The 14,455-nt window shown below is 36.3% G+C and overlaps 1 protein-coding gene across 1 annotated transcript in view; it reads right to left on the bottom strand.

The window, feature by feature from the left end:
* Window positions 1-1,490: 1,490 nt before the first annotated feature.
* ttyh3b (tweety family member 3b) overlaps window positions 1,491-14,455 on the bottom strand; it is a 31,274-nt gene continuing 18,309 nt past the window's right edge. The window contains exons 7-15 of the mRNA XM_052582671.1: window positions 13,990-14,062; window positions 12,990-13,065; window positions 11,668-11,723; window positions 11,489-11,581; window positions 11,299-11,391; window positions 9,981-10,117; window positions 7,614-7,793; window positions 6,615-6,690; window positions 1,491-4,227 (exon numbers count right to left, since the gene is read on the bottom strand). Coding sequence (XP_052438631.1) covers window positions 4,054-4,227; window positions 6,615-6,690; window positions 7,614-7,793; window positions 9,981-10,117; window positions 11,299-11,391; window positions 11,489-11,581; window positions 11,668-11,723; window positions 12,990-13,065; window positions 13,990-14,062 — 958 coding nt within the window. The 3' untranslated portion in view covers window positions 1,491-4,053. The remainder of the gene's footprint in view (window positions 4,228-6,614; window positions 6,691-7,613; window positions 7,794-9,980; window positions 10,118-11,298; window positions 11,392-11,488; window positions 11,582-11,667; window positions 11,724-12,989; window positions 13,066-13,989; window positions 14,063-14,455) is intronic.

Here is a 14,455-nt window from a genome sequence, read left to right as displayed (position 1 = left end):
AATGCGACAGCTGAAACCCATGTCTTGCATATGTCTGTGTGTAGTGGTTCTTGAAGCACTGACTCCAGCTGCAGTCCACTCTTTGTGAATCTCCCCCACATTTTTGAATGGGTTTTGTTTTACAATCCTCTCCAGGGTATGGTTATCCCTATTGCTTGAACACTTTTTTCAACCACATCTTTTCCTTCCCTTCGCCTCTTGGACATAGAGCTCTGTGAACAGCCAGCCTCTTTTGCAATGACCTTTTGTGTCTTGCCCTCCTTGTGTAAGGTGTCAGTGGTCATCTTTTGGACAACTATCAAGTCAGCAGTCTTCCCCATGATTGTGTAGCCTACAGAACTAGACTGAGAGACCATTTAAAGGCCTTTGCAGGTGTTTTGAGTTAATTAGCTGATTAGAGTTTGGCACCAGGTGTCTTCAGTATTGAACCTTTTCACAATATTCTAATTTTCTGAGATACTGAATTTGTGATTTTCCTTAGTTGTCAGTTATAAACATAAAAATGTAAATAAACATTTGAAATATATCAGTCTGTGTGTAATGAATTAACATAATATACAAGTTTAACTTTTTTAATGGAATTTGTGAAATAAATCAACTTTTTGATGATATTTTTCTAATTATATGACCATGTAATTATCAAATGACTTGTTATAAAATGTTTTTTTAAGTCATATAATATTAATAATTATAATAATAATAATTATTATAATAATTCCACGGGCACCAGTACGATTTTAAAAAGGATTTACAAATGATCTAATTTGTTTGAAATTTTAATAGTTTCTGAAAGTTCCAGATGATGATTACATTAGACGTAATTTTAACTTTATACAGTATTGAATGGACAGTATCACATACATGTTTTCATTAACAAATAAAACGTGTCATCACATCTTTAAAGTAGCTTTAAACCCCAACTCATTTGGTACATGAAAAAGAACAGCCTGGAAATTTTGCTTTATAGATTCTTCAAACGACTTGAGGATAAGCATGATAAAATAATTGTATATTTTGTGTAAACTATCCATTGATATAGTGAAACTATCCCTTTAACTATCAAATCAATACTATAGCAGTATCAATATTCTTTAGTGTTTAGCTTGTTTATAATAGGCTACTATCGTCCTTAACTATTTTGTATATGTACAGCATCCAGGAACAACACACATTTTTAGACTACTTTTCTATATGGCATTTATATTGGTTTATTAACAGCCCAACTGCATTTTTTGTAACATGGTCTATTTTTCAAATGTACGTTTGCTCACAGATTTCATGCAGTTTTCAAACAAACAAGTGTAATTCTGTTCACGAACTTTGGCATACGTTCATAGCTTATTTCTTTCTCTTTTAAGCATCAAGATTCCAAGGATCCAAGGTTTTCTTGTTTTTTTCTTGTTTTTCTTCTGTAGGGCATACCTAGGGCATTGATACCTTGATCGAGTGATTTTCTTTTTTGTCTTCAGGCACTGATGCTCAACACCCTGCACCAGATAAGTTCATTTTAATATTATTAAAACATTGAATCCTGGCTCAGAAAATCATTTTTTCTGACATGTACAACATCTTAATCACAAATGAAAAAACATCCATAAGAATTATCAAAACATCAATTTATGATGAATCATTCTTATTCACGTTTAGAAAGGAGTGAGTAGGCTCATTTGTTATAGTCTATACAATAGAAAGCTAACAAGAATACGCTAGAAAAAAAGTGTACATTTACAGAAAGAAAGGTTACTGTATGAAAACATTAAGAAAGGCAGAATATTTCTTCCTCATATTTCCTTCAGTCATGCAACTGCATTATACGGTACAGAGTCATAGATCCAAACATTTGGATTGTAAGTGGTTGAATACATGTAAATACTCTAAAAAGGCTCACATGTTTCAGAGCATTTTTACATTGTGTTTATTGAGTGGTAAGGTGCATTTTATCCATTTGTGTTACTATTACTTTTTCTGTAATAGTCAGTGTTTGTGTGAAACATTGTGTTGCATTGATACTTTTTGTGCACAAGTGTTATTCTAGGATTGTAACTTGGTGGTTGCCTGATATTATATTGGTCAAAATCATGTCTGTGCATGATCTTAGAGGTTTAGGGATACAAGCCCTTTCCTGCTGGCATCCAAACACAGCATCCACTTTTGTTACACAAAAAGACAATTCAAACAACAACCAACCTCAATTGACTGAGGGTGTCACAAAGTCATAAAAGATACAGTATTATAGCATTTTCCAGTTTAAAATGACATTTCTACCAGCTAATGTAATCTATGATATTTATTAAAATCAAAATCAAATGAACACCTACGTTCAAGAAACAACAAGGTGTGATGTTTTGAGAGTGGCATTAGATACCACATCTTACGCATGAGAACATTAGCGCTTGACAGGCGACGTGACAATGTCTAAACACTGTTATGTCAGCCTTATGACACTGGATGCAAGTAAATGAAACCAACAATACTGCACTTGGTAAAGACAGCTAGGTTATCTTACACTACATCCACACAAGTCTTACTTAGTGACTGCATGACCAGGAGGAATTTCCTTAGCTTCATTGTCCCAGTCACATTTTTTTTTTTTTCGCAATATTTAGTTTGATCTTTCTCCTGCGGAAAGGTGGTGAAACCACAAAAATCCTGTTATTGGCACAAGTCCAGTGTCCATATTGAAGATCCATCAACACCACAGAGAAGTGTTTCCCCATAATTGCTAAAAAAAATACTAATTAAAAGGCGGACCATGGTGAAAATAAAATCCAATTCATTAGGAGAAGAAAAAAAATATATATATACACACCAATCCCCTGGTAAAAAGCCTGGACAACAAGCCTGAACAGAAAAAGATGTACATGTGGGGCAGTGGGGAGGCATTTCTCTTTTTGTCCAGGTATGCCTTCTTCACTCTGAGCCGATTTTCCTCCGTTTGAAATATTCACATTTAAAGTGTGCACATACACACGAGCACCCACAAGTGTATTCACAAATTCAAGTGATATGTCTACAAAACATACTATTATTTCGTTTCACGATTTTTTTCTTACAGATACTCTCCACTGCAGCTCTAAGCCACAGCAAATGTTGCACTGCACTGTTACACAGAAGATCAGTGCACTGACTTTGTAGTGTTAATCATTTAGACATTTTTCCAAATACAAAAACACTTACTATTTACAAAGAGCAGAGCTCGTGAGTCGGACCGTTTTAAAACACCCTAACTAATGCACAAGGCAAATACGCCACGCGCACAAACACACACCCTTAGTGTGCTGTGCAGTTGTTTCCCTTCTAGAATAAGATACTGAATGTGCATAATGGCTCAAAGGCTTGATGGCTGTCAGTTCACATTGTGGTTCACCATAGATTACACTTGAACTGTAAATACAAAGATCGGCCTTCCGATGAGAGGAACCGCAAGTATATGATTCAGTTAACTAATGAACATTTGTAAACGAGTAAACATCTCTGTTAACATCAAATAGCAATGATAAATACCCAGGATTGTGGCTGTAATAGTAGAATGCTGCCATATTGTCAGGAACTGCAGAGAAAGCACAAAAGCTGCATCTTTGAAACCTTGTTAAACTATATGTAATTTTGCAAAACACTTAAAAATAGAATTAAATGTCAAAGAATGACATTTCTTGCACAGCACGCCAAGAGATTTAAAAACGACAGTGGTACTGTATAAATCATTATCCTGCTGTGATAATGTGTCCTGCAGTCCTTGCCAATATGGCTGCCCTGAGAGAATTTCTGTAAGGGTAGTGAGGGAGCGACTGTGCTGACGACTGAGAGGAGTCCTCCAGATGAGGGCAGTGTAGGTGCTGTGATGATTGGGGGAGTTTAAAATATGGCAGTCTGAATAAAGGTTTAGCAGAATGGAGTCTTTAAGAAGACTGAGTAAGGATGAAGCATGGATGACTGATTCCAATCAGCAAAAGAATTTCTTTACTGGCAAAGGGCTGAAAATTGAGGTGGAGACAAATGTCTTACTTGTAGACCTGACGGCTAGATGGCTATTGATTACGCATTTGATGATAGTTAATGGATGGAGGAGTGGGGTCGGTGGATAGCTGAATTTGGTCGGCTGTTTGGAGCTGAACGGCTGGTTAAATCTGGTCGCATGTTGGGCTCCAGTCCGTTCTGGGATTCTGATGGCCTGGACTGGTCTGGGTGGCTGGTTGCCAGATATTTGGCCCTCATGCTTGAGGTGTACTGCAAAACAGGGTGAGAAAACACGGAAAGGGGGAGGGAAGACACAATCACATCATTTTGAAGAGCTGTATTTACAATACAGTCTAAATCTTTTTCCAAGTATGATCAACACAATTATTTCATATAATCAAAGTGAAGAAAGGTGACATCATCTGAATAGGCTTTAGGAGAGAGCCCCAGCTCTTACAAACATGAAGCACATATAAATATGAACCTCATTCTGTCGTTCTCACTAACTCACTCACATGCGGAACACACAAACTGACAGTCATTTGGACAGCCTGATGGTTCTGTTAAAGCCAAGAGTTACTGTGATGATGCACACTATAAGAGTCATTTTCTCCTCACGATCAGCTTTTGAGTGCAAGTTCCATTCGAAAGAGTGCAATAAATGTGAATATTAAAGAAAAGGAGAAAATTTAACACCATGACAAATACAGTAGGAAATGAAAAGAACAGTGAATGAGAACACATATAGATAATGACGCTATATGTGGGTGAATACTGTTGAGACACTTTACAAAACAGACATGCATGAGGGACGTTTTTCAGTAGGGTGAGGAAGAGACAAAATTCATGCATATTTTCAATCATAAAATCCAGAGAAGGAGAGACTATTCCATTAGATATCAGCTAGGACGGGCACCAAAAAGCAGCATCCTGGACAATGACATTACTGAGAATAAGATTACATCCTTTCAAAGAATCGTGGATTCTTGAGCGGTCTCTCCAGTCTGGAGTTTGAATATGCATGCGTCAGGGACCAAAAACACAAAGTCAAAAGGAAAAAAGCATCTAGAAAGTGAGACGGAGTGAGAGCGGCGCTTGGAAGAGGTCAAAGTGTTTTTGTTTTCTGAACTCAAACTAATGGGAGAATGAAGGATGTCCTCGCATGCCAGATCAGATTAAAAGAGCTGCCCTGCCACTTCAAAAAGAGTACCATGCTCCCTTATTCACTGCGCATGAACCAGGAGAAGCATTCTCCAGTCTTGTCACAGACTGTACATGCAATCATGCCAACTTCCAAGATTCTGTAAAGCACTGCAAAACCCACTTCCACATTTATTGGGGAATTATTGAGAAATAAATGCCATCTCAGAATATTCTTCAAAGGAACAGTTTACCCAAAATGCATAATCTATCACTACTTACTCCAAACCCATACAAATGATCTCCTATAGAACATAGAAAAAGAGATTTTTAACAAAATGTCCATGCAGCTCTTTTTCATAAAATGCATATGAAGGGAAATGGACACTGTTAAGCACCAAAAATGATAAACAAAGGCCATCAAAATACCCTGGAACTAATCCATACAATCCATGCATTATATTACAAGTCTTCTGAATAGCTTTGTGAGAGAAACAGACCGAAATTTAAGTTGTTATTTGCAGAAACTCTTCCTTTTACATTTAACTACTGTTAGATGCATCAATGTTACATATTGATTCTGAATATTTGAAAGAATTTCAATGCTCATTTTCCACAGCACCGATACACTTGTACAAACTGCGCTTTCTCGCTCTCTCCTCTCTCTGACATCAAGTTGACACGCAGTGTTATAATTAAGTACAGTCAGATGTGTTGTGTTTCAGAGCGAAGTGCATCAGTATGTTTTTACATGCTAGCAGCTCATGATCCAGCGTTTTACAGTAAATGAAGCTAACTCCATCTTTGCATGTTCTGTGAGTTTAACATGCAACGTGCTGTGCTTTTTCATAGTCACATAATTTACAACATTTTTGTGGACAGACAATTCTCGTGTTTGTAATAACAATTATACCCCATGATATTAAAAACACATTGCATAACTGCATCTTGCAGTTTTATTTGGGTCTCTTCCTCACATAAAGCTATCATAAGGCTTCACTTCACATAAACAGTGCTTTTTTTAGGTCAGGTTTGGACGTCCTTCCCATTTACATTCATTGTATGGAAAAGAACACTTTTATTTCACATTGAAAGAATAAAATAATCAAATGATGGCACATTTGGCTGGATCTATTTCACCTTGTTGTTTGTGAGGCTTTTTTTTGTGGCAGTTACACAGGGACGACTTGTAATAAGTGTCGCATACAGGCTGCCAAAATGACTTTCAAGACTCTTTACGTGTGTTTGAGTTGACAATGTTTACAGTGTTCTAAAACTATTCTAAAAGTGAAGTTTTAAGGTTCTCAAAGCTAGTAATTGCATACTTATCAGTAAGAGGCTTATCACAGTTACATACTTATCACCATAAAGAGCTATAAAACAATTATGTCAAGCATGGGGCAGGGTTTCAAGGAGATCCATTTACTAAAAGAGGAACTGAATGTGTGACACTGTGCTAGAGGCCGTCTGCACATCTACAGACATGTGTGTTTGTGTAAATGTGCTTGTGCACTTACTGACGGCGGGGGGGATTCTCTGCCAATGAGTGGCGTGTTCTCGCACCGAGGGGTCTGAAAGTTAGCATTCTGGCTCCTGCGTCACAAACAAGATACCAGTTACTCCGACTCCCTCTTCATGTGAGGGATTTCCACACGGCGGTGCACTAAACTTTACAAATCTGACAGAAACTTTGAACTGCAGGGTAGGAGTAATACCTAAAGCATTATATTGAATCATATCCACTATATATGTAGAGCACGATAGATATCGCTTGGGTTGTGTCATACAGTATCTATCATATAGTAAAACTCATTGCACAATTATCTACTTCCCATGCCATAAAATGTTTGTTTCTAGACGCCGTTCACTTCCACATTTATTGGGGAATTATTGAGAAATAAATGCCATCTCAGAATATTCTTCAAAGGAACAGTTTATCCAAAATGCATAATCTATCACTACTTACTCCAAACCCATACAAATGATCTCCTATAGAACATAGAAAAATAGATTTTTAACAAAATGTCCATGCAGCTCTTTTTCATAAAATGCATATGAAGGGAAATGGACACTGTTAAGCACCAAAAATGATAAACAAAGGCCATCAAAATACCCTGGAACTAATCCATACAATCCATGCATTATATTACAAGTCTTCTGAATAGCTTTGTGAGAGAAACAGACCGAAATTTAAGTTGTTATTTGCAGCACGATAGATATCGCTTGGGTTGTGTCATACAGTATCTATCATATAGTAAAACTCATTGCACAATTATCTACTTCCCATGCCATAAAATGTTTGTTTCTAGACGCCGTTCAGGGGCTTTATATATAATAACTTTAATTAAGAATTAAAACCCATGCAGTATAACAACTGATCTAAAACCTGCAGTAAGGAGAGCAAAGCCCATGCAGTAATCTATGCTAGCGAGCCTATACTAGAGGACCTGTAATACCGGTACGGCCCTTCAAATCCAGCCCATGCATTAGGATGAGGTTAGCATGGCTACACTCACATGTACTCAGTGACTGGTGCGTTGCTGACAGTGTGTGCCGCAGCAGGGAGACTAGCCTCGCTGCCGTAGGTGCTGCTGCCACAGCTGTACAGGCTAGGCATGTGTACGCGGTACAGGTTATCATGCGGCGCTCGCGGCCCGAGTGTGGCTGAAGTCTCATCGCCATCCTCCTCCTCAGACCTTCAGACAAATTAGCACAGGTCAAACACGTGCCCCTGGGTCAGATGGGAGGGGAAAAGGTCTCTCCTCTCACTAGACTTGGTGAAGATCTCTTTTTTTCCAACCATTTTTCACAACATTCCTCATATGACTCTATCTGATGTTTGCCGCTTGCAAATTGACATGCTTCTCGCATTTGTTTTCCCATTCTTCATCCCTGTCGTTTTACAAAGGGGAGTGAATTTTCAAGACTGTGAAAAAATATATTTTAGAAAAAAATTTAAATATTACTCAAGCTTGAGTCACTGCATGCTTTATATGAAATACTTGCAGTCAGATTAAATGTTATCTTAAAATCCTCAAACTCCACATTTACATCGAAAGTCTACATTATAAGTCTCTCAATACCTTTTAGCCAACTATGTGTGAAAAAAGAGTCAAAAATCTATCTACTTTAAATCTAAAAATTTTACATAATATTAAAATTATAAAAAGTTTATGTAAAATATCAAATACACTACAGTTTAAAGATTGGCTGAGAATGAGAAATTAAGTAATTATTCAGCAAGGGCATTTAAATGATCAACAGTGACAGTAAAGACATTTATAATGCTACAAAATACTTATATTCCAAATAAATGCTTTTCTTTAGAACTTTCAATTTCATTCAAAGTGACACTGAAGACTGGAACACTGGCTTCTAAAAAATCACCTTTGCCATCAAAGGAATAAATGACATTTTAGTTATTTTAGATTGCAATAATATTTCATAATAATATCGTTTTTTTTTTTTATTATTATTAAATAAATGCAGCCCTGGTGATTATAAGAGATTTCTTTCAAAGACATTTAAACTCCATTTTTGAATGGTAATGTACATTATTATATTTTATATAATATTCATATAAAAAAGTTCACTAGGAGTTTCTAATGTACATGAAACTCTCAACCTTTGATTTTAAAAGCCACTTTTAATACAAATGACTTCTAATGACTTAATGAATGATTTAGTTAAACTAATTTGAAAATAGTTTATCTGCCAACTGATGGAAAAACTAAGCTCAGTAAGTATGGGCAATTATAGAATAAGAGTAAACTTGGCAGTCAGGACGCTAAAATGACAACCAAAAAAAAAAGAGGTATTTTCAGAATGGGGCAGCATCTCATTTTCATGTGCTATGTATTTGCTTTAATACATGTGCACTGTCAATGTAAAAATAAATAAATCAAACCAATCAAATACATAAATAAAGTCAAAACCATCCTAAAGCCATGATGTTAGTCAGAAGCAATGCAACTGAACTCAAAAATAAAAAAAAGTCTTACAAAAACTACTGTGGATTTCCATCGCATGTCCAATGGATTGTCCTCAGTAACCACTGAACATTCTCTCAGTGATTCAAGTCATGCATTAAATCAACGAACAACCAATATGAATTGGATCTGAAACGTAAGAAAAAGGGGGGAAAAAACAACGCATTTTAAAGGAATAAAATAAGAAAAAGTGGATCTGTGAAAGTGTAGATTTGGATGCCACTTTGATCAAGATATCTTTTCTACATGTAACTCTTAACAGACCTTTTCCAATCCAGCTTGCTCAGTGTGTAATCTACGCAAATGAAGTTTTCACATCACCAGTCGTGTTTCACTGATGATGATACTCTCCACAAATGCACATCAGCCTCTCTTGCAGTTTCAAGATTGCTCAAAGGGAGGCAGCGTCTTCCACAGAACTCTCAGTCTGCCTTCGCACAGAATTTGGAATAGGGTCTCTTTGTTCTCCCCTTTTCAGAGATACACAAGTGCTATTACACACAAATGCAACACCGCGAGTCAAATAACTAATTCATCCATCACTGTAATTCAAAATACTCCTTTTCGAAAAGTACTGCTATTTTTCTTTTATACACGGGCTATATTTACACTACAAAACAAGTGTGTCTCTCACACATACTACAGGGCAGTGGGTTTTCCAAATCTATGACACACAGAGGAATGAACGACAAGACAACAGAAGCTACACAGTGATGATAAGATGATTAATATGTGAAAACAGAAGGAACAGATGTCAAAATAAAAGCATTTAACAAACACATGACTGCAGTCAGTTTTCTGTCTATCTACTGGAGCTGCGTTTACATACCTTGCTCTCCTCAACCCACCCCACAACCTTTTTCTTTTAATGTTTTTTGACCCTTGCCCTCTCACCTCTTGCTCTGCCAGGTGTGAGGCACACTGCAAACGATGGAGCTAAACATTAGCGCAGTGACAAATGAGAAGAGGACCAGATAAATGAGCCCCTCCACTCCATCATAACACAGTCCGGTCAGAGCCTGCACATAGTCCTGTGAGACAGAAGAAGAAAAACAATGATCAACAGCCATATGAAAAGTCTTTTCTTGCTTTAGAAGTCTTTCAACACAGTAAAGGAAGAGGCATAAATGCATTTGCACAGGAAGCACAACCATGGAAAGTAATAAATAACAAGTGTTCCTTCAGCTTTGAACAATTTATGTCCCATTTTCTAATACTCTACCGTTCAAAAATTCGGGGTCAGTATCCAGCATGTTTTTGAAAGAAATCTCACAAAGCTCACAGAGGCTGTATTTATTTGATCAAAAGAGTACTGTATATTCAAATTTAGCAGACATTTTTATCCAAAGCGACTTGCAATCGAGGAATACAACATGCAATGATCATAAAGAGGCAAACAAACACAGGAAGTGCTCATAATATAAAGTTTTAGACACTGTTCTTTATAGTTAGCTGGAAGCTTGGGGGGGTTAACAAAAAGGAAAATGAAAGTGAAGTTTTTTTTGTCAGGGATTTCGGCATCTGAGATAGGGGTGGGAAAAAATAGAGTAATATCGTGAAACATTATTACAATTTTAAACAACTGTTTTCTATTTTATTATATTTTAAAATTGAATTAAATCCTGTTACCGCACAGCTGAATTTTCAGAGAGTACACCAGTTATCAAGAAATGTTGTCTTTCTATTATTATTGTTCATTCATTTGAATCTGTGGAAATTAAAAGAGCAGCATTTATTTGAAATATATATCTTTTGTAACACTACTGAACAATTTAAAGTGTCTTTGTTGAGTAAGAGTTAATTTATCAAAAAAATAAAAATAAAAATAAACTTACTGACCCCAAACTTCTGAATGGTAGTGTATTTCTTGGATACATTTTACCATATTACTACTCTTTAAAAGCATTTTGGATATGGTTTTTATTGTTTAACCCTTGTCCCAGATCCAGACATTCAATTCTAAACCTAAAAATTCATCTAATACTTATTGTGTGAATCTGATTGTCCCAGACTGATTGTCAATTGTGTTGCGATTTCCACCAAAATAAACACTTGTAAGAAAGCTTTTGTAAGACAGATATCAGGGGAAAGGTGGGTCAGAGGCAACACTTTTTAGCATGGCTTTTATGCATAATTTTGTCATTACGCAGAATAAACTTGGCAGTGTAAAAAAATATTTTTGTATTTTTTTGATCTTAACAAACAAACATACCATGTGCAGGCTCCGACAATCGACCAGGGCAGTGAGGTGATGGAGACTGACTTCAGTGGAGTTCAACACCGCTTGCATCTCCTCCAGGTTACTCTGATAACCAACCCATCAACAGACAAACTGATAAACATCCACATACTGAGTACGGCAATGCTCAGTCTCACTCTTAAAGACATCTCCAATCTCACACCTTTGTCTTAGGGAATTCTCGAATAGCGGAGCGCAACAGCTCGGAAACATCATCCTGCATCTCCACAAGAGCTTTATGGCTTCCGGAGAGTCTCTGCAAATCAGAAGACCGATTTATATTACATGAAAGAAAACAAGTGAGGCAATGAGAAAGAGAGAAAAGAAAGAGTAATTACATACCTGCTGAAATGGGTTGGTCTGTCCCATGCTGCACTTCAGATAATATTGCAGGATATCTAACACACATACATAACAAACATAGATAATAACAAAAACATATGAATTCCAATAACTATGTTCATTATTTTACTTCTCAAATGTGTGACTTCCCAAACACTGCCCTAGTCTTCTGTTGGTCAACGATCAAATAATTCTTGATCAGATGTTGAAATATTGTTCAAATCACTCTGCAAAGAAAGCAGCTGATGCAAACTAACAAAACGTGGCAGTAAATCTGTTGAAAGTGCTGCATGCATCTGCCTCTCATGAGTCACTGTGACACACTAGTTCATTATTTACTAAGCCGGCTGGCTGAGATAACTGGCAACTAGCTTCAGTTGTTAAGATATCAACTTTTCTGTGTGTATGCGTGAGTATGAGCGTACATGAGAGAGAGAGATGACTGTAAAGACACTGCATGAATCTAAACCCAATTACTATGGATTCATGGTCTTGAAAAAGAGACAAAAGAGAGACTGAGAAAAGCAGCAGTAGAATGACCTCGGGCAGCGGTTTAATGATTCATTAACCTCGGCCTAAATCATCACACTCATAGTGGGTGCAGATGGATGCTGATAATGCACTGGCTGATATAGCACAATTTCTCCTTTAAAATAAATTTGAGTGAATTTGAATAAATATTGTGCAAACTGTTTTCAGTCGTTTTGTTTATTTATCATTTGCTACTATTACAATGCATAACCATTCAGAAGATTTGGGTCTGTATTATTGATATTTTGATGTGTTTGAAAGGGTCGTGAATCGTATCCCCTGTGGGAACTAATTAGCAATGACATTCATGTCTGTGCAGGAAAGCCAAGGTCTGAGGGCAGGATACAAATCTTGCTTTGTTCATAAAGGCTCTTTAAGAAAGCCTCCTTTGCATAGCAATGCTCCAGGACATTTCAAGTGAATGAATGAGAGCGTTTGTATCCATGCACATTTTCTGCGGGGAGTACTGAGTTCAAGACACGATACACCTCAGGATGCAATTAAAAAAATCAGTATATAATTTAATTAATAAAATGCAAATAAGAAAATAAATAGACTGAATTGAATGGCAAGCACCAGTGAATTTGAGTTCAGCATTCACTACTTTCTTTGATCTGTACACTCAATATATACTATATATTTGCATTACTTTTGTTAACATGATATATCTGTCTATACCATCTTGTATTTTTTTGTGTGATCTGAGGCTCGTCACAAGCATTTCAATGTCCAGCAAACCCTGTGTAAACTGTGAAAGACTAATAAACTGAACTTGACTTATGAGCACATACCTTGATTGATAACAACGTTCTCACGTGTCACTTTGGTGATGTAAGAGTCAGGGGCAACACAAAAATCACTGGTAGTCTGAAAAAGAGAACGCACCAACAACATCATATATCTGCACTTTTCTTTGCAAAACTTTATCTATAATTCTCATTTCAAACATACAACATTCCAAAGTTTGGGGTCACTATTTTTATTTTTATTTTTTAAAGAAATGTAAACTTTGATCCAGATAGAACATATTAAATTGTAACGGGAAAGACAAAAAATATATATATTTCTCATAAATGCTTTTGTACTTTTACACAAAATCCTATATCACGGTTTCCACACAAATAAAGCACCACAACCACTTTCAGCACTGATAATAATAATAATAATAATAATTGTTTCTTGAGTGCCAAATCAGCATATTAATATGATTTCTGAAGGAAAATTGTGACAATTTCAGAATGATGCTGAAAATTCAGCTTTATCATCATCGACTAAATTACATTTTCAAACATAGAAAACAGTTATTTTACTCTGTAATAACATTTTGCAATATTACTGCTTTACTGAATTTTGATCAAATAAATGCAGCCTTAGTGAATATAATAGACTTTTCAGAAACATAAAAAAAACGACCCAAATTTTTTGAAAAGTAGTCTATATACAGTACTTCATTACAAATTAAATAAAATTTTATTTAATTTAATTCAATTTAATTAAATTGTATGCATTTAGCAAACGCTTTTATCCAAAGCGATTCAGGCTAACAGTTTTTACCTAACATGTGTTCCCTGGGAATCGAACCCACAACCTTGGGCTGCTAAGGCAATTCTCTACCACTTGAGCCATAGGAACATATAATACTAATATTTTCCTCAAGGCAATAATCTTAAAATGAATCTTAATTTGGCCTCACTTAATGAGTTTATTATTATTTAATGCCCTTTAGATGGGCATAGAACCACACATAAATATACTGATATAAAATTAAAGAGAATTAAAAGTGTTACTCACTACAGCAACAGAAAACTCCAGCCCAAGTGAAGCCCAGCTGATCACCAGCGTCAGCACACCTAGCAAACAAACGCTGAAGGACAGAAAGAGATTATTAATAACCACTGAAAATACATTGCACTCAGAAAAACCCTGGACACCTTGAAGATGTTTTAAAGCGCTTATTTTAATTCTTCTGAACTTGAAATGGCTTGAGTTGTCGTTTAATTGTGGGACAAGTGAAATGAGTTTCTAGTTATTGCTGTAAGCAAAGCCGAAATGTTTCTGTGTTGTTGATGGATATTTTCTGGTTGGCTTCTTTAAAACATGTTTAGACTCATGGTGAGTAACCCAGTTAGTAAACATCTCTGGGGATTCAAACAACCTCCCACTGACCAAATGTGCTTCTAGATACACATGCACCCTCAAGAACTAATGTAAACACAAACAAACATGCATGTACTGTACACCACACGCGGCAGAAGAG

The sequence above is a fragment of the Carassius gibelio genome, chromosome A1 (genome assembly GCF_023724105.1).
Source record: "Carassius gibelio isolate Cgi1373 ecotype wild population from Czech Republic chromosome A1, carGib1.2-hapl.c, whole genome shotgun sequence".
Classification (NCBI taxonomy): Eukaryota; Metazoa; Chordata; class Actinopteri; order Cypriniformes; family Cyprinidae; genus Carassius; species Carassius gibelio.
This window is presented reverse-complemented; position numbering and strand designations above follow the sequence as displayed.